The sequence below is a fragment of the Suillus clintonianus genome, assembly GCF_016758775.1.
Source record: "Suillus clintonianus strain FC179 chromosome Unknown DEU56scaffold_7, whole genome shotgun sequence".
Classification (NCBI taxonomy): domain Eukaryota; kingdom Fungi; phylum Basidiomycota; class Agaricomycetes; order Boletales; family Suillaceae; genus Suillus; species Suillus clintonianus.
In genome coordinates this window covers 682,444-700,149 of record NW_024539231.1, presented here as the reverse complement: position 1 = coordinate 700,149, position 17,706 = coordinate 682,444, and the positions used below count along the sequence as shown (strand labels likewise).

Below are 17,706 nucleotides of genomic sequence, written 5' to 3'. Positions count from 1 at the left end.
GAAGAATATCTTCTTCTCGAGGAACAGGTGAGTGTGATTCCCCATTCTGTTTCTCAACCTCATCAAGCTCATCTACGTTCATTGGTTCTTCAAGATCATTTTCATTGTCATCATCAACTATTTCGAGGTCGTCATCATCAAAGTGTCCGTCAGAATCATTTTTGTCTTTCCTACTCTTTCTAACTTTGTCCACCTGTGCCACGAAATCCCATATGCATATGTTGTTGAATTTCTCATCTCGATGGAGATAGTCCATCACTTGAGCAGCTTTTGGTACAAGATTTCCAAAGTTATCACTGCTGATTCGGATCTCGTCGTTCTGAACTTGTTCAACATAGATACCGTCATCATCAAGCGTCCCTTCAACAGGCTTTTGTGGTTGATCCTCACAAGGTTCATCACCCGTTTCTTCAGTTTCATTGTCATGGTTATCCGTTGTTTTTGCAATCTCGATGTCCGTTGACGACTGATTACACTCAGGACTCGGGACACACTGTTCGACAAAAGACTCGAAATTCGTCTAGTACAAGCCACGGTACTCATCACTCGTGAAGTGGTCCTCAAAATCCATGAGGTAAGAGCACACTTGTTGAGCAGAGAGTTCCTGATGAGAAATCATTGAGTGAGCACATTTCTGCAGCAGCTTTTTCGCTCGCAACGTGCAATCATCATCATGTGGATCATACTCCTCTAGTTTGTTTATCGCTGTTTCCATTGCGGCCAGTGCAACGTGAGTTTTCAACTGAGATTTGGTGATATAGTCGGTAATATAATATAGTATCGCTTTTGCTGCAGGTCCAGAACCGATAAATTTGATATCCATGTTGCACCTAACAGCCTCTAATATAGTCGCATTAAAATGATTTACTAGACCATCAAGACATTTCAGTGTGATCTCACCGGAGACCGGATCAACAGTGCTTATCGGATGCACATTTTTTTCATCTAGATCGAATCGGCACTCTTTCGGTTCTGGTGGCCCTCTCCAGTATTTCCAGCATGTATTAGAATGCCGGTGAGTCTGACACTTCTTCGCAAGACAGTGTACGTCTTTGTTGCGCATTGCCTGTAACAAGTCCTCTGTCACATTATTAAAGTTCACTCCTCGGGTAGAACAAGGATGGGAATGTTGATCAGACTCTAATGATTCTTCATCTAAATATTCAGGGATGCACGTTGAAATAGTGTCCTCTAGATACCGAAGCAGACGCTCCTTGAAACTTTGTTCTTCGGTTTGTAATACTCGGTCCCTGATCTCATTAGGATTCAGACCTCCCTCCAACCATATCATCATATGGCAGTGCAGTGTTCCTCGACCTTGAGCTTCGACACATCCATAATATGCACTGACAGTGCCGAGAGCTCCTTCATGTAAGTCTGAACCCTTGCCCTCGAACCGCAGAAGGCATTTAATGAAAGCTTTCATGTAAATATTGAAGAACTTGGCTGCAACAGCTGGATTTCGGGCGACGAGGATGGACTGTTCGTAGAATTTCGGTACTTGTTCTGGCAAAAGGTTGTCAATGTCTATCTCAGCACCAGCCAGAAACTTAACAAGTGGATTATAGACATCAGCCGGATTTATCGTGACATAGAAACTCGGCAGGCCTCGTTCACACATTAGTCCGCGGATTTCGTTACGCATGTTTAATCTTGCATGCGAAGATCCTCTAACATGTGAGGTTATGACTTGCACTTCTTTCATTAGACGCAGTACACATTTCTCATCCTCGTTGTTTGCAGAAACAATGTCTCCTCGAGCCACACGCTCTGTCACACAATGCACAGCCCATGGAGAAACCGAGGCGAGATTAGTCGCTATAGTGGGAAAGGAATCGCGCTTTACCTTCAGAGAGGTATGTAGGAGAATTTCCCGCCTTTGCAAAATATTAAATGCTGTGAAGAGGAACGAGTAGTGTTCCTGAAAACGACGATCAGCGAGATTGAATAAGTGCTTGACATGCCTCTTCATCGATAAGCGTTCTGAACGCAAATGATCCTCAAAGCCTCCCAAGCCATATGGAAACAAGGTGGGATAAATCATCGGAAAGAGGTCGGGGTTGAAAAACTCATTCACAGGTTCAGGATCATGAGGGATTTGTAGATATCCACCACCTTTGTTTTTGATATGGCGAACTGCTGCCGCGCGTAACTCATTTGCAGATGCATGTCCATCAACATCAGTCACTACCATGCTCTCAAATTTTGAATCCAATGTTGCTTCATGCGATTCAGCACGGTCTGCTTGATCCTCCAATTGTACTGCTTCGGTTGCATCATACCTCGAAGTCAACGAATCTCTTGCGTCACTCGGAAGAACATGATCAACATGAAAGGGCATCAATGTTTCATCCTCCATGGAATCCAAAGCACGGTGGTCAATGGTGATGTCCTTGTACAGCCTATTATGTATTTTTAGCCAAACCAACGCTGAACGAACTTTCTCTCTTCGTGCTATCAAAGGTTTTGCTTTCTCTTGAAGCCACGCACGAGATGGTGGACTCGAACCCACAAAAACTACGCAAATTGGAGTGACAATATCTTCAACCGTAGGAGGTAAGACAGCTGCGATCCCTTCTGGACGTTGGGGATAGATGATTATGTGACCCTTAATTCCTCGCTGACTGGTAGGAAGTTGCAGGTCCTGGTTTTCTTCTTTCAATTGAACGATCCAACATTTGGCTCGGCTACGAGCAATCATAGCCTCTTCTACGACGGTCAAGTCCTTCAATTCATTTGGTACGTCACCCAAAAAAGTCCTATTTGCAAGACTGAGAGCTGGTCGTTTGCCTTTGTTCAAAGTTCGACGACAAACATCGCAAAGTGATAACTGAATGTCCTGATCACTGCCCTGTAGGACCCCAGACGGATCAATAAGCAAACCATGGAGTGGATCGTCTAAATCCGAAAATGGGAGTGGAGGAAGAGGACAGTCCCCATCGAAATAATCATTCGACATGTGCTGATCTGTTTGTAAATTGGGCCTGCGCAAAAGAGACAAGTCAATATCCTGCAAAGGTAACATTGTCCGTTCGGAGCACAGCACACTCTCAGCACAGGACGCACAGGTAAACGTAGCTAAGTTCTGTGACGATGTTTCATCCTTGAACATCTCCACCAAACGCTGCTTCAATTGCGAGGTCGGAATACGTGGCCATTCTCGACAGAGTTGACGACGACGGTCTTCACGATCACACAATTGCGATTGGATACGAGTCTGCTGAGAAGATTTGTTCTTTGCTTTCTGTAACGAGTTGATATGCTTCTTCAATTTCCGACGTAAATGTCCTGTCTTCGATCCCGGTTCAAAAACAACTTCATTCGCCTTCAACAATCGCTCTAAAGGTCGCCGTTTCGTGCGTGCCAACATAGCTGTTAGGAATGCTATTCTCGCAGACAACACAACCTCCTCGTCACCGCAATGCATGTCAAAAACGCTCCGCAATGACTCACACCCTTCAAATGTTTGGGACTCATGAGAACCACAGAGCCCCGTACCAACATGACGAGAAATAGAATCACGCAAATCTTCAATAGACGAATCCTGATCTTTTGCAAGCCCATGGGCAGCTGCCAATGCATTGAGAGCCGGCATTCGCAATCTCTCGTAGCCTTCAAAAAAATCATCCGCATCATGATTATCAAACTGCATTACAGATGAACCCGCTTGGGTAGCTTCACATGAACCCGCTTGGGTAGCTGAGAGACAATCTTCTCCTATAACAATAGCATGTGAAGAAGTACCTGCACTCCCTCTGTCAACACCCTCGCCAACAAAAACCGATCAATGTACACACCTCCAGACTGGATAATCCAACTGTGACCAACGGGAAGCCGCGCGACATCGATTTTCGAAGGGCGCTGAAATCGAGAACCATCGAAATTCGCATTCACAGATGCGAACCAATCAAGACCAAGCTCGACATCGCACCCGCTCAGATAGGCCGGACGAAACGGCTGTCGGGAATTGTACCAACCGTCGACAGTAGGCACACGCGCAGGACCAGAAGTAGACTCCACAGCCACCCCGTCGTGATTAACGACAGAACGCGGCACATTATAACGGTGCAGAAAAGTCAAGGATACGGAGGAATCAGGACACGTTTTGTCGACACGAATAACGGCTGGAATGTCAGAAAAAAAGCCAAGGAGCTCGCAACAAGTAGAAGACATGATTGACTTAGGGATTAGAAAAATCCGCAAGTAGCTATAGCAGAATCGATATGCGTGCGAACTAAAGGCCATTAAAGAACAATTTAGGGCCGGAAGTGCATTTTCCACCCAAAAATTTGGTCGTTCACGAAAAAAGGGCGATGACAGAACAAGACCCACTACTGACGTAGCGGGAATCGCGCCTCACTATCCTGTTAACTGGAACCAACAGAGTATAATACCTCTCCCAGTCAACTGCTCCTTGAACGCACCCGTCATCTCCAAGTCACCAATTCCCATCTGGTGCGTAAGACATTCATTTTACCATGTGCACGGGAAACTACCCAGAACTTTCCCAATCACAAACCTCAGCACACAATCACCACGCATGAATCTGGTGCCATAGCTTTGACGAATCGCAATGGCTTCCAGAGCAGCGATAGTATTCAAGGCGATGTTTGTCCTAAGAAGGCGTCATGTCTGTCAAATAGTCCGGATCACTGGGGTTCACGTCTTGCAGAGGCCTGGGGGCAGCGACTCCCTTAGTTGGAGAACAAGATACCCAACCAGACGCATTGACCTTCGGAGTGGTCTTGCTTAGAAAGGAAAGCTCTAGTTGTGTTGGTGTACATCGCGGTTTATCGTAGCGGTGCACAGCACCGAACGCTCTGCTTCACTATTTTTGTTGCGTACCAACTGAAACAATTCAAATTCATACTGCACACCGATGCTGATTTGATGCTTGTATTGGACCATCTAAAGCAATGCATCGACGATTCAGTGAAAAATGATACTGTAAAATGTTGACCAAATACACACTGCCCTCCATCAAGGAAAAACAAAACATTACTTCTTGCGATATCAAACAACAGATATACACGCAACAGTCTAACACGTTACACGCTAATTATAGCGTGAGTTTGACATGCTCGCAAAAATAATGGCTCGACTTACCCATAAGCATACTCGACTTCATCAACACCACCACCAGAAGCGAAAGGACCATTGGTCTCGCGAGGTATAGGACCGAGCTCAGGTTCATCATCCTCCAAGTCAATGGGATTCTCATCGTCAAGACCAAACGGCAAAACAGGGCGAAGTCCCGCTCCTGAACTAGACCGACGGTTGCCTGCTGGAGATTTTGGCAACGCAGCCATAGTCTTGGGGCTCATATGCTGAAATAAATCATGAATGGGATGCAACTCGTTTCGAATATTCAGGCGTTAACTTACCTCCCAATCATTCAGGTTTTCATCTGGTATGTCACGATCGTCCCGACCGACGTCAAGTCTGGAGTCATCGCCCAAGTCGCCGATTGATACCACGCTTTCGCTGTCACTGATGTTGTCAGCGATACTAGAGACAAGTTCTGGGAGTCGCTGCCATGCGTTCCCGCCCATTGAAATCGTTCCGAATGGTGGGAGGCCAGATTGGTCGTCGGACCAACCGAGGTCAGACAAGTACTCCTCGTATTCCTCCTCAAACGCAAGATCCTCAGTAGTGTAGGGGAGGAATATGGATGGATCCGGTGCTTGAGAGCGCGGAGGTGGGAAGACATCAGCTTCGACGACGTTCGGAGTGCCAATTGGTCGGATGATATTTCCAAGGTCTAACCCTGGAGGCAGGCCTTCCATGTTGTGAGAAATACTGACAGAGCGCCGATGAGCCTGGGATTGCTGGCTCGGGGCCTGAGGTCCATAGCGTTTGTTGTTGTCTAAGGAGTGGGTTGCAGTGAGCGTGGTACATAAAAGTGCGGGAAAAGGGCATACAATACTTGACGAGGTGACGCAGCGCTTGCTCTTGTGCCTGGAAGGGCATCGGCATATGACACTACAGTAACGAGACTCGTGACGCACCTGAGCGTCAGAGATATCATCAACCTCGGTGCCAGTTAGCCACTCATCGCGCAGATCCGGGCGACAGTTCAAGTAGATCGACGTGATAACCTTCATATTTGCTAACAAGGGGTAAGTGTCAACGCCTCCTAACGTCATTATCGCGCATACATTGCCGCCACTTCCTCCCACAAAAGGGTACTTGACTCTTGATGAGTTTCAGAACATGGAGCTGAAGCAAAGGATGCGAAACTCGTAGCACGCGTTTCAACACCGCCTAAACAAGTTTCGTAAATAGTCAATGGCAGCTCAAACAAGCACACTCACCGAGCTCTTGTATTGCACAAGCATCCATATGCGATGTGACCGGCTCTTGGACAACTTCTGCATAATCTTGGCAAAATTAATCGTGGAAAAAAAGTTGCGCCATGAGAACTCAGTCAGCATCTCGACTTCTTCTTCGTGCTTTTGGCCATTCGGAAGAACTTTTGTCTGTAGCACAACGTGGGCACCAGCACGAGGTTTGTCATCCTGCGGACGTGGAGCGATCTTTGCGTGATGTATCTGGCAATACCGGAAGAAGCTGGGTGATGTCCAAGATGAGCATCAATGCTCGCAGATTCTGTCTCACTCACTTGTGGTCGGGAGAATCAGCTTTCGACACGACAGATGACGAAACTTCTTGCAGACCAAACATCTTCAAAATCAGCAGCAAGCAATTGGTGTCCAATAGAAGCTGGCCAAGATGATGAAACTTCATCACATCTGTGAGATTTACTTAAGACATGCGTTGACACACGTCAGGGGAAGTACTCACGGGAAGCTTTGAACCATTTCAACGTCAGCAATAAAATAGCTGAGACAGCTTTGGAAGTAATTTCGCGATGCCGGGTCACATCGAGGTCGTCGAGTGTTGGTGGTGGAGCGGGGGGTTGCTCAGGAGCTAATCAACATAAAATTACGATCAACGTTTGGGAGAACGGATATAGGGGTACACACGGGATGCAACACCGGGAGGGAAGACCGATGATGTTGACGACTGAGGAACTTGTTGTTGCCCGGTCCCAGCGGATACAGTGGCCAAAAGGAGTTTCAGCAAAACTAGTACCCATCCTGATAGGACGGGTAATACAGCGCTCTAAACGCAGGTGAGCCAGTGGCGATATGACGCTGAGCGGACTTACATAGATTGCTTCCACCCTCTTCAGGCGCATGAAGTCTTCCTTTCTTTCCCTCGCCTTGCGCTCTTGGGCGGGGGAAGCGGCATCTCCTATGGCCGCAACAGCTTCCGTGATCTTCGCATCTAGCAGTGCGACATCTAGCAATGGCTCTGCAATCTCAAGATCCTGAAATAAATTTTCTCAGCAACGGCCATCCAAATTAGAAATGGGACGACATACCTCGTTAGTAATTTGGAGTGGTTCGGCATCCCCCTCAGACCCAGGCATACAGTCAAGCCCGCTCTCGGCAGTCATGCACTCTTCTCTCGTCTTCCACATTTGCCAGAGCGAAAGACTTACATACATATGCCGATTATATAGCTTGTCCGCCTCGTCGATGGCAAACGGTACGAAGCGATCATTGTTAGGGCCGAATCTACTTTTTCGCGAGAAGGGAAACAAAAATGGCCGATTTTGATCCGTCTGATATTGCTGTTTCTTGGGCTTGGGAGAAGGAGGCGGGGATGGTGCAGGTGTTGCAGGCTGAGGACCCGGACGGTATCCTGGATTGGGAACATGTGATTGGAATGGCTGATGATTCAGCGAACTAGGGAGACCGGAGTGCTGCGAGTCTGCATCATCGTGGTGATAGTGATGGCGGACAGGAATAGGAGAATATGCCTGTGCTAATTTGGAAGTGGAAACGGAGGGCGTGGGTTTTATCGGAGGTATATCAACTTGCGTAGGTGGGACTGGAGGCGTGAACGTCGGATATTTCACCGAAGTCTCCTGCCGGAACGTTTCAATGTCAAACGGGGTGCATTTGACGGCCACAGCTGTGATATTCGCGTAAAAAGCGTCAGATAAGCTTTGATGAATGAAAAAGTGACTAGCCTTCGTCGGGAACAGACGGAAGGTTGGCAAATTCCCGGGCCAACTTCTTGACACGTGCAAGCTCCCTGATGCCACCACAACACGCGAGAAGTGTCTTCCAAAGCACAAGGAGTAGCTAATTTTATTTCAGCTTCGAAACGCGGCTTCAGATCTGCTGCTGTGTCAAACCTTCTTGATGGGGTATCCTTTCGCGCTCTTGTCCCTAAGTGCAGAGACCACATTGAACAAGTACACCGGTAACGGCGGGTCCATGCTCACTAACCGATCGGAATTAGCTTGGCAGACGTCTTCCCATTGCAGCACGTACTTAATTCATCTGCGAAGTCATCACGTTCCTTGAATATTTCGATGAGATGGTACATCATGCCGAGATAAACCGAGATTTCGGTTGTGACCTCTTCTAGAAAGTCAGCCTTTTCAGTAGGGGTAATCTGGAAGTGGGCTGTATCCGCATCTGAGAGCGAGCTGTTATCTAAACGTCAGATAACCGACCACGTACTGAATAAATGCATACCAAAGTAGATCATGTTTCTGACTCGCGATTTTCATTGATTCGACGATTGTGCTCAATCCATTTGCACTTCGTACGACCTTGCAGTTCTCGTAGATCCAGTGCAACTGATGCTCTGGAGACGTTGTCTCGGCAAAGGTACCTATGTGAGGAACGTATGAGTACTCGTCGTTTCGTCGCGTATGAGAACGGGACCTTGCAGGACGTAAAAGAGCCGACGAGCGTTCGTAAATCGGATCTCTGCGTCCCGATGCTCGAGACTTTCGAGGAGTACCTCAACGTGTGCCTTCCGCTGTGCAGGAGTAGTATCGGTGCTCGTCCACTCTATGAACATGAAGGTTATGTCTGATTCTGACGTGTGATGGACGAAGCTGCGTACCTCCGGGAAAAGAGCCTTTCCATGCTTTTAGGTTTTCCGCGACTTGCGGCATTTCTACGTACGAGTAAAATTCATCGATTTCATTCATAACCGTGTCTTCATCGTCGTAGCGAAAGTCATAAAACGATTGCTATTTATATGATAATACATCATGAGTACGTGAAACGACGAACAGAGCCTCCGGGAAACATGCCTTTGGCTTCGGCGCGCATGTAACCATCGCCTTGAGCTGTCCTAATGTTATGGAGTCTAGTCCCAGCTGCGATGCGGTATTTGCACCATCTTGTTCCCCAATAGAGTATGAAGGCGGGGCTGCAAAGATCATGCCGCTCATGATGATGGACGTAGCCTAAGCAGTAGTTTATGATATTCGTAACGACGAACATGACTTGTCACGGACTTAGATATCACGTGAGCACGTGACCTACGAATTACGCCAAGTTTACCCCTCAAGTAGTACCGCACGGCATCGCTATCGATCCCCTGAACCTGCCTATAGTGCCTAGACCTGATCTTATCGATGTGGCTTGGGTAACACAACTAAATCTGGCTCGGTGCAGTGCTGCATATGATTCAAGTTAGTAAAGGAACAGCATGCCCCGCAACAACGAAGCAATCCTAAACTGGGTGTTAGACTAGTGAAGTTCCTGACTGAGTTACCAATTGGGGCGTATTCACATGAACCGGAACGCTGAGAAAGCCATTTGGCCTCTAGGTGATAACGATGACAAGTGGGGTTCCAAAATAACGTGGCCAAGTGGATGTGGACATAGAAAGGCGTCCTCGTGTTCAGTCATTTCACGGAACGATTATGGATCAATAGATGATTCGGTTGAGTCATCCACGTTTGTGATTACGGGTGAGCGTGTTATAGCATGTCGGCAGAGACGCAAACGTCAGCAAACTGCGGGCAGACTGTGTAACCTAGGACGATATGAGCATGTCGTGGTGCTGGGTGACGTGGTCATAGCATGAGTCAATGATGGCATCGCAGCCTGGTCGCGGTCAAATTCCTGCGCCAACTGCGCTCCGCAAGCGGAATCAAATCAAAAACGACTGTGAGAAATTATGACATAATCAGAGCATTATAAGAAATTTTGGCTTCTTCAGATTCTTTCAACCACGATTCTGGCTGTGGATCGACTTCGCAGTCGGTCACATTCTCGCCAACTCACTCACCGTTCTCGTTTCGGCTCATCGTCTGCGACAGCGTCGGCTTCGTTGCGATCGATTCGCTCGAGTATCGGTTTCAGATTCGGTTTAAAGTCGGAGACGCTCTCGGTGGTACAAGGTAAATCACTAGCATCCGACGCTTCGATATCCTCTCATCGACAGCTCATCCGTTTTCCAAATTTCAGAGCATACAAAAAGGCACGCCTTCGCTGCGCGTTTGCCACTCATCGCCTTCCATTTTCCTCTTCCTTCTGCTCTTGGATCTGCTTACGACCCATCTTACGATTTCCACCTCCAATTCCATCCTTCGGGAGGCTCTTCCACCACTAGATATCAGAGTCGTTCGCTGCTGCGCGTTATAGTGCATCGGGCGCTCTCTTCTCAATCCTTCTTCATCTGCAGATGCCAGTCCCTGTCCCTTGCCGACCACCGGCGCATCAAGTTCATAAGCACTCCAAAACTGAAGACGCTTCGAAGTCTCACTCGTCCGTCTTCCACAATCTGAAGCACACACTGCCTGTCTCGCCGACTGGCCCACCGCCGTCGTTTGGCAGTCGTGATCAGTGGATCAATTCCCTGCCTTCTTGGAGGAGGACCAAAACTCGTCGCATTTGGGAAGACGACGTGCGCTTCACTTCTGAAGACCAGAGAGAACAGGGTTTTCACCAAGGGTTGACTAGTACGGTCGACGTGCAAGTCAGTAAAGGAAATCATGCGGAGGCATGTCTTCCGCCCCTGAACGCCTTCAGTCAAAAGTGTGCCTTGAATCCATCGCCAAGTGGCGTTGACCAACCAATGCATGACGAGCACAAGACCTCAACTTATGCATCCGTCTGGAGTACTGAGGGTTACCACAGCCCGGATGACTCATCTACGCAGGACTACGTATGGCCTCGGGTCGACAACGCATTCGCACCTGTCCTGGAGGACGATTCAGAAGATATGATCAATGGTGACTTGGGTTCTAGTCCCATCGGACCCATGACTCCTTTTGCAGAGTATGTGGACCGTGTGATTGCCACGTCCGACCAAATCCCGCTCAGACAGGAGAGTTTGTATCAATATGGACTCCAATCTTACGATATGGTCGACTATCAGTACGCGGATCCCGTCAAGCAAGAGTCTGTCGCTTCTGTTGATTCTGCGCCATCTGCGTCGACCAAGTATAAGATGTTCGCGGAGCCCATGGCGGACTGGATCGTTTCATATGTCTGGAAAGTTTGCAAAAATTCAATTGTTCTTCCGCCTGCAGTTTCTCGCTACACGTACGTTAATTTTTTTCTCTCTTAAAATTGCGTAATGTTGACGAAATACGTGCAGTCCTTCGATGAGCAGCCAGCAGCCAGCCCCTACAGCTCCAATGCACTTATCTGCCTCAGTTCACTCTCTTCTAATGTCGACACTTCTACAACCATCGGCTGTGTTACTCGCGCTGTGGTACATCGCTCGCTTACCAATATACTTTAGTGGGGTCCCTTTAGGGTTGGAGCATGTGAAAGAACGAAGATTTAGAGCCGAACTGCTTGATACAACTGGCGGCGTTGACGGGAAAACGTTGGAAGCCAATGCCACGTTCAGACTCATCGTCCTAGGATTTATGCTGGCGAACAAGTGGCTTGACGACCACACCTTTTCCAATAAGACATGGTAAGTATCGCAGTCGCGGTCCGTGTCCAGCCAAAATGACCAATTCCTTTTCTTTTAGGCACACCATCTGCAAACTTCCTGTCCACTCGCTTAACAAGCTCGAATCGCTTGCCCTAGACATCCTTTCGCATGACCTTACAATCTCGCCTGCTGCTTGGCGCCAGTGGCTGGGGCACATGTTCTCATATCATATCTCGCTTTCGCCCCCTTCCTACGCTCAACCGATATCTCGCCCTTCTTCGAATCCTCAATTGATCGTTCGAAAAATCATTGAGGAGATCATGGAAGCACCTCTCGCGCATCCCAGTTCAGAGCCCGTCTTCCTTAGCTTCGAGCACAGGAGCAAGGAAAAACTCAATGGGGCAGAAACGTGCACCGAAGCTTCCCACGAAGCTTATGACATTGATCTCGATGAGGATGGGCCGCTTCGGGAAGAGTATTTGCCAAGGCGCTGCGCGAGCAATGGGAGTGCTATGAGCCGACGCAGCTCAAAACTGGCTTCGAAGGTTGAGGTTGAGCGGAGGGCGCTTCGTGAGTCCACGACCAGCCAGAATAGGAACACGCTCCCTCCTCCGTCCAAATGGAGCCCAGCGGCTGATGAGCCCATCCGCCGGACTGGTGATCGTCCTGCGCTGTATATGCCTGTTCAGCCACCAGCAGTGTGTTGGACCTCCGCCGTCGCTTATGTACCTGTGAAGCTGCCTCCGGATTATTCTAGCGCCTCGTATTCCAAACCAGCTCCGTCGAACGATTACTATTACCCACAATCTGTCATCGTTCAACCCCCTTCGCAGCCGCGTTGTGATGCCGATGCATTTTCCCCACCTAATTCTGGTTACTCGTACCCAATCGGCTTTGACTATCAGTGTGGTCAAGTTCGTGTTTCATTCGATGGAACGGGTTATCCCTCTCAACCGATGGCAAATTGGCCGTCTGCTGAGCCATATGGATTCACCGCGCCTCGAGTCCTCTTTGGCCCCCACCCACCTATCAATTACCAGTCGTCCTGGGTCCGTGCTTGAAGATGTGTTTCTGGACCAGATGCTCGCGCGCATCTTAGATCTCAATTTCTCATGTTTTCCGGCTCTCAACACTACTGCAATCGACTCCGACGGCACAGCCTACGTGCCGTGCCATAATTTCGCTCCCTCTGTCCATCATTTCGCGGTTGTCAATACTGGATCTCTTTCTCTTTGTCGCCGGCATTGTTCTATACAAACTTGATCCCCACGCTTTCAAGACATATCCATCCTGTCTCGGGGACAAATAGCCTGTTCAATCTTCTTGATCTTCATCATTTCGATCGCGTATATTCTTATTTATATGCGCACTCGCTCTTCTCGCTGGCTGGTGTGAAGACCGACGATATCCTTGGACTATCTCTGTGCCATACCGCGTTCATCGATTGAACATTCGCGGCTTTCAGTTCACTGTTTTATCGTCGATGTATCCACTTATCATTCCGGTATCCTCATGCTCCTTAACTAATTACCTTTCACGACTTTTTTTTCCTGCCTTCGGCTTTGGTGTTTCTTCTGCTACGTTTTTCTCATTCGGTACGCATAACGAAATCACTCCAAAAAACATGCAGAAAATTATTAACGCTACAAAAACATTTGCTATTCTCTCATTCCCCATCCTTCCGCTTTTGCCGCTGCTGTGGTAGCTCCCTTTCCTCCTGTCTTACATCCGTTACCCCCTTCGGTGGTTAGTTTAGCTTTTAGCTTTTCTTTTTCACCTTCATCCCGTTCCCGTAGGTAAGTAGTCATGCACCTCCTTTCCCCAGCATTCAATAGTCAAGTACGAAGTCCACACGCCGTACATACTGGTTCTCATACGTACGCCCTGGTACTTCGCTTTGAATGTTATCATCTCTATGTTCCCATGATTGTGCAAACACGTTCGACGTTCACAAGATGCATTCATTCAGACAATTGATACAATACTTGATCGTCTAGCTGGTGGTACATGTGGTACATGGAACTTCTTCACTTGCTTTCAGATCTTAATAAGGATGAAAGGCACCTGCAAAACATCATCAGTAACGACATCCAACATAGTGGTTTTTGTAGCATACCTCGACATCTTCCATCTCGTCGTCCATGAGCATGACTTCAACTAGGAGGTGCTTGGTGTGCGGGGGGATAGGCTTCTTGCTGACGTGCTCTACCAGCTTGCTGAATTTCATAGGCATCCTCTCGGCACTCTAAATGATTCACGTGAGCAACCACCATGGGTCAATGCACACCATTACAAACCTTCTTCTTGTCCGTAAACGAACTCCAGAGCATGCTCACGCCCTGACTGACCATGCTGACATCTAAGTTGTGGTTAGTCTTGAACCAAGCAATGAACTCCTTGAGCGTCGGGTCATTCTTGAACTCCAATCGGTCCCAAAGAGTCCACTCAGTGTTTTCAAATTTGTTCTTTTGGGCAGCGATAGGTTCCGAGAATCCGAAGAAAGGCAGAGCGAGGTTGATAAAACCGTTCTTGAAGTCATCTAACTTGTTCTTCCCATCTATGATCTATAAAGTACACGCATCAGCGCAACTTCCGGTAAGGATAGCAAACATCTTGCCTTGTAGAGTTCCAAACACACCAGACCGACAACGAGCGCAGTGGTGGTGGCGATGGCGGGAATGATTTTACCTGCTATCTGCTTTGTGGAATGACGATCGGCGACGGTAATATTGTAGTTCATCGCACGGAGGTTTGATGCAGCAGTGATGAGGTCGATGTGATGATTAGTGTCATCGTCCTTCTCAAACTCGACAGGAGTGAGACGGTAGCCAGCAAGTGACGAAGGAGGCGGCAGCTTCTTGACCAAGTCGGAGACGTTGTCAGGATCTGAAAGGAATCATGTAATGCAGGCGACAGTCTTAAACTGAGCTAACGTACCAGAAGACGACTGGTTGACGGGGTCGTTTTCGGTAATCTGAATCTTCACTCCGCTCCTTGGAGAGAACTCGGGAACGATCACGGAGTCTGCAACCCTCTTGAAGACTGCAGGATCGGTCTCTCCTCGGAGGCCATAGTTATAGGCATGAAGATTGGCTGCGGCAATGATGAAAGAAATATGTGTGGGCTGAGGGAAATAATCAGTACGTCGAGGTCTAGCAACATGCTGGGTGACGTACATCTGAAGAGTTGAACACAAGTGGGTCTGGTGCCCTCTTTGGCCCACTCCAGAACGGCTGGCCAGTGCTGGTAACATGATCTTTCGGAAGACTGTGAAGAAGCTGCCGGATGGAGTTGTTAAACTTCTCCTCGAATTGCAGACGAGCCCAGATAATACACTCCTCGAAAGTCAAAGGCTTGTTGGTTACCAAGTACGAAACGATCTGGGAGATGTGGTCGTGTGATTGGCCCGAGTATTTGAGGGAGTTCTCAAGGTAGTTGGGCTCCGAAAGATATTGATTGACAGATTCCACTGGCTTAACAAACATCGCGTCAAACTCTTGCCGAGCCCACTGTATTGTTATTAGGCCGAGGCTGGTCAAAAAAAAACTCAAGAGCGCACCTCAATCGTGTGTGTAATGGCATTCGGGAAGTTCTTAACTGTGCATGACAATGTCTGCTTCTCTGGGGGATCTTGCGAAGACGAGTACGACTCAGTGAGATGAGGAATCACAACTTGGGTATTGCCTTTCGTGCCCATAGTGCCGGATTCTAGGAGTGGCTTTTCATACAAAATGCAACGCTGATCCATGTATACACCTATGACAAGTGGCGTCAGACGAAATTCACAGAAAACAAGAAGCAGCCTCACGTGCAGCAACGTTATCTAACGCATTTGTGACACCGTCGAGCCCGGCAAAGAAGTCGTCATCGAAGACATCTTGGGAGAAATTTAGATGCGGACGATACAAAAGATGGGAGTGACCGACTTTCTGTTGCCTGACCAACCGGATCTTGTCTACAGAGAATATGGCCCTTGAGAGCTGGGTTCATTTCTGCAACCGCTGCCGCTGCAACTTCAGACTTAAATTTCCCTAGATCTTTAGCGCGGAAGAGGAATTGCCGGTTCAGGTTACTCTTTTCGATGGTGTCTAAATCGGTGACATGGATCCTAGCGTCGGGCCCGGTAGCGAGACCCATCATGCTCCAGTTCTTCAACATCTCGCACCCAATTGCTCCTGCACCAACGAGGAACTGACGGTGATTGGCAAGCTTATTCTGGAATGATTTGCCAAACACCGCAATTTGTCCGTCGTACCGGCTGCCAATTGGTTGACAATCTTGCTCATCCGGCAGTGTGGATGGCAATGACTCCAAAGAATCGAAATACAGGTACTGGAGCATAGGATGGAACTTTGCAGAGCATGCTTTCAGCACTTCCTGTGCCACGAAGCCACCGATTACAGCTGCGATGGGCGGTAAATCGCCAGTCGCTTGGTATGCCAGTTCTGTGAGAATCTTCTCATCAGCATCAGCATCTATTTTCTTCGCCAAAGCCACAAGTGAAGCAGCATCTTTTGCGTTTCGGGGTCGAGGTAGACACTGGTGTTGCGCCTTGAACTGTGACAAAGCTTGGAACCCTGCATGGAGAGTAGCAGGCCTGTCGAACTTGGCGAAATCTGTCACAAAGAACTCTGGAACTGCGAGCGATTCTCGCAGGGATTTCTAAAGAGAAAAGTGAATTACTATCCGATGAAACTGGTGTGTAACTTACAAACTGGAGGATTTTGGGCATTTTCACTTGGGTAAAGATCCCACCTCGGACATACCCTCCAAGGTCGGAAGTATCACCGATAGTGAAAGTATATGGACCCTTGACTGTTATTTTGCGGGGATGACAACCATTCAGCTCAGTCATGCCCTGCACTTCAGTAAATGTGACAAAATCGCCATCTTCGAGGCCGTGTCTTGATTCATCTAGGCAAGTTACCAACCCTTCCTTGTCCTGTGTAATTATAGTATAAATAGGATATCTAGCTATAGTCGATAAGACTTACTTTTTCCACTGACACGATCATTCCAGTAAGAGGTTGCTCGCCTGTAGGATCCACACAAGTGAATTTGGGACCAAAGTCATTGAAGACGGAGCTGATCACAATCAATAACGTATAAAAGGGAACACGACTGTCACATACCCAAAAAGACCATGGGTCTCAGCTGAGATAAAGTGAACACCATTCTGATGTGTCCAGTCGTTGATCTCAAGTCGTTTCTCGTAGGAGACGCCACACAAGACGACAGCCTGGAGAAAATTAACATCATGATTTGGCTAACCGTGGACAAACTTACTTGGAAGGGCCTTATTAGATCAACTGAAATTGCCTGTCCAGCATTTCCTCCGAGATTCCGGACGGGGACGTAAGCATTCAGTTCGGCTAAGCGAGGTAGGGTGGCCGCTGCGCGCGGCTTTCCGATATCTTCTTCACGTAGGAAGTACTGTGGACAATGGCTCAGTGACACATCTCGAGGCAGTGTGATGCCTAAGCACGCACTTGAGAGCTGAGATCCTGCATGGTGACCGGTTCTGGGTCATACAGCGTGACGGACTTGACTCCCGCCAGACAAACATTCTTGGCTGTTGAAGACATAAGAATAAAATGAGCTTGTTGGGACCGCGCTTGTTGGCAAAAAGGATACCAATCTCAGCTCCAAGTCCTTGCAACCCGACGATCAGTATATTAGAGGCGGCCATCTTCTTCATCGCTGCGCACATCACTCAGCAAACATGAGACAATTATTAACGATACGACGGACCCTCATGCCCTAAAACATAGCTGCGAAATCACGTAGGATTGTAGGTGAGCGATGCGAGTTACACAGGATGGCAGCAACACTTACAGTTGACGAGAGTACAGGCCTTCGTCAATCGCGGCCTCGTCAACATCCATCGTTGCTGCTAAATTGCTTGCGTCTGCCATAATTAATATGTGCGTATGAAAGTAGTAAGTGGTGGTGGTGAAAGATAAGATCGCGGTGCTGCTGAATAGTAATACAGTC

The 17,706-nt window shown here is 48.1% G+C and overlaps 6 protein-coding genes across 6 annotated transcripts; 1 reads left to right on the top strand and 5 right to left on the bottom strand.

The window, feature by feature from the left end:
- Positions 1–520: 520 nt before the first annotated feature.
- DEU56DRAFT_868903 (uncharacterized protein) lies at positions 521–1,426 on the bottom strand (the record flags this gene model as incomplete). The annotated part of the gene is made up of 2 exons (XM_041355524.1): positions 521–1,066; positions 1,088–1,426. The coding sequence occupies 2 exons, from the start codon at positions 1,424–1,426 to the stop codon at positions 521–523; spliced, it is 885 nt and encodes a 294-aa protein (XP_041213552.1).
- Positions 1,427–1,552: 126 nt separating this feature from the next.
- Positions 1,553–1,885, bottom strand: DEU56DRAFT_718845 (uncharacterized protein; the record flags this gene model as incomplete). The annotated part of the gene is made up of 1 exon (XM_041347648.1): positions 1,553–1,885. A coding segment is annotated over one exon (333 nt), but the record flags the coding sequence as incomplete, so codon positions are not given.
- A 63-nt stretch (positions 1,886–1,948) lies between these two features.
- DEU56DRAFT_727287 (uncharacterized protein) lies at positions 1,949–2,701 on the bottom strand (the record flags this gene model as incomplete). The annotated part of the gene is made up of 1 exon (XM_041347973.1): positions 1,949–2,701. A coding segment is annotated over one exon (753 nt), but the record flags the coding sequence as incomplete, so codon positions are not given.
- A 2,199-nt stretch (positions 2,702–4,900) lies between these two features.
- DEU56DRAFT_521616 (uncharacterized protein) lies at positions 4,901–9,309 on the bottom strand. The gene is made up of 19 exons (XM_041346615.1): positions 9,125–9,309; positions 8,932–9,061; positions 8,748–8,876; positions 8,556–8,694; positions 8,349–8,506; positions 8,210–8,298; positions 8,042–8,156; positions 7,388–7,983; positions 7,172–7,333; positions 6,987–7,125; positions 6,805–6,930; positions 6,623–6,752; positions 6,315–6,570; positions 6,159–6,264; positions 6,009–6,109; positions 5,922–5,958; positions 5,385–5,866; positions 5,107–5,327; positions 4,901–5,055 (listed from the first exon to the last, which is right to left on the bottom strand). Exons 1-19 carry the CDS (start codon positions 9,263–9,265, stop codon positions 5,049–5,051), a joined length of 3,264 nt encoding a protein of 1,087 aa, XP_041213549.1. The 5' UTR covers positions 9,266–9,309; the 3' UTR covers positions 4,901–5,048.
- Positions 9,310–10,366: 1,057 nt separating this feature from the next.
- Positions 10,367–13,146, top strand: DEU56DRAFT_521551 (uncharacterized protein). The gene is made up of 3 exons (XM_041346614.1): positions 10,367–11,369; positions 11,425–11,751; positions 11,810–13,146. Exons 1-3 carry the CDS (start codon positions 10,507–10,509, stop codon positions 12,771–12,773), a joined length of 2,154 nt encoding a protein of 717 aa, XP_041213548.1. The 5' UTR covers positions 10,367–10,506; the 3' UTR covers positions 12,774–13,146.
- A 494-nt stretch (positions 13,147–13,640) lies between these two features.
- DEU56DRAFT_776834 (uncharacterized protein) lies at positions 13,641–17,678 on the bottom strand. Its single transcript, XM_041351739.1, has 17 exons — positions 17,548–17,678; positions 17,464–17,483; positions 17,347–17,412; positions 17,202–17,284; positions 16,999–17,145; positions 16,845–16,951; positions 16,707–16,797; positions 16,424–16,654; positions 15,639–16,374; positions 15,521–15,589; positions 15,272–15,468; positions 14,889–15,221; positions 14,650–14,836; positions 14,330–14,598; positions 14,010–14,276; positions 13,829–13,957; positions 13,641–13,776 (listed from the first exon to the last, which is right to left on the bottom strand). The coding sequence occupies exons 1-17, from the start codon at positions 17,625–17,627 to the stop codon at positions 13,750–13,752; spliced, it is 3,039 nt and encodes a 1,012-aa protein (XP_041213547.1). The 5' UTR covers positions 17,628–17,678; the 3' UTR covers positions 13,641–13,749.
- Positions 17,679–17,706: the final 28 nt, after the last annotated feature.

Coding starts and splice junctions, on each gene's coding strand:
- DEU56DRAFT_521616 (XM_041346615.1), bottom strand. CDS start 9,265: ATGAGCGGCATGATCTTTGCAGCCCCGCCTTCATACTCTATTGGGGAA. Junction 8,695..8,747: donor GCTCTTTTACGTCCTGCAAG/GTCCCGTTCTCA, acceptor TTCCTCACATAG/GTACCTTTGCCGAGACAACG. Junction 6,265..6,314: donor TTGTGCAATACAAGAGCTCG/GTGAGTGTGCTT, acceptor AAACTTGTTTAG/GCGGTGTTGAAACGCGTGCT.
- DEU56DRAFT_521551 (XM_041346614.1), top strand. CDS start 10,507: ATGCCAGTCCCTGTCCCTTGCCGACCACCGGCGCATCAAGTTCATAAG. Junction 11,370..11,424: donor CCTGCAGTTTCTCGCTACAC/GTACGTTAATTT, acceptor AAATACGTGCAG/TCCTTCGATGAGCAGCCAGC. Junction 11,752..11,809: donor ACCTTTTCCAATAAGACATG/GTAAGTATCGCA, acceptor CTTTTCTTTTAG/GCACACCATCTGCAAACTTC.
- DEU56DRAFT_776834 (XM_041351739.1), bottom strand. CDS start 17,627: ATGGCAGACGCAAGCAATTTAGCAGCAACGATGGATGTTGACGAGGCC. Junction 16,952..16,998: donor ATCTAATAAGGCCCTTCCAA/GTAAGTTTGTCC, acceptor AATTTTCTCCAG/GCTGTCGTCTTGTGTGGCGT. Junction 14,277..14,329: donor TGTGTTTGGAACTCTACAAG/GCAAGATGTTTG, acceptor TGTACTTTATAG/ATCATAGATGGGAAGAACAA.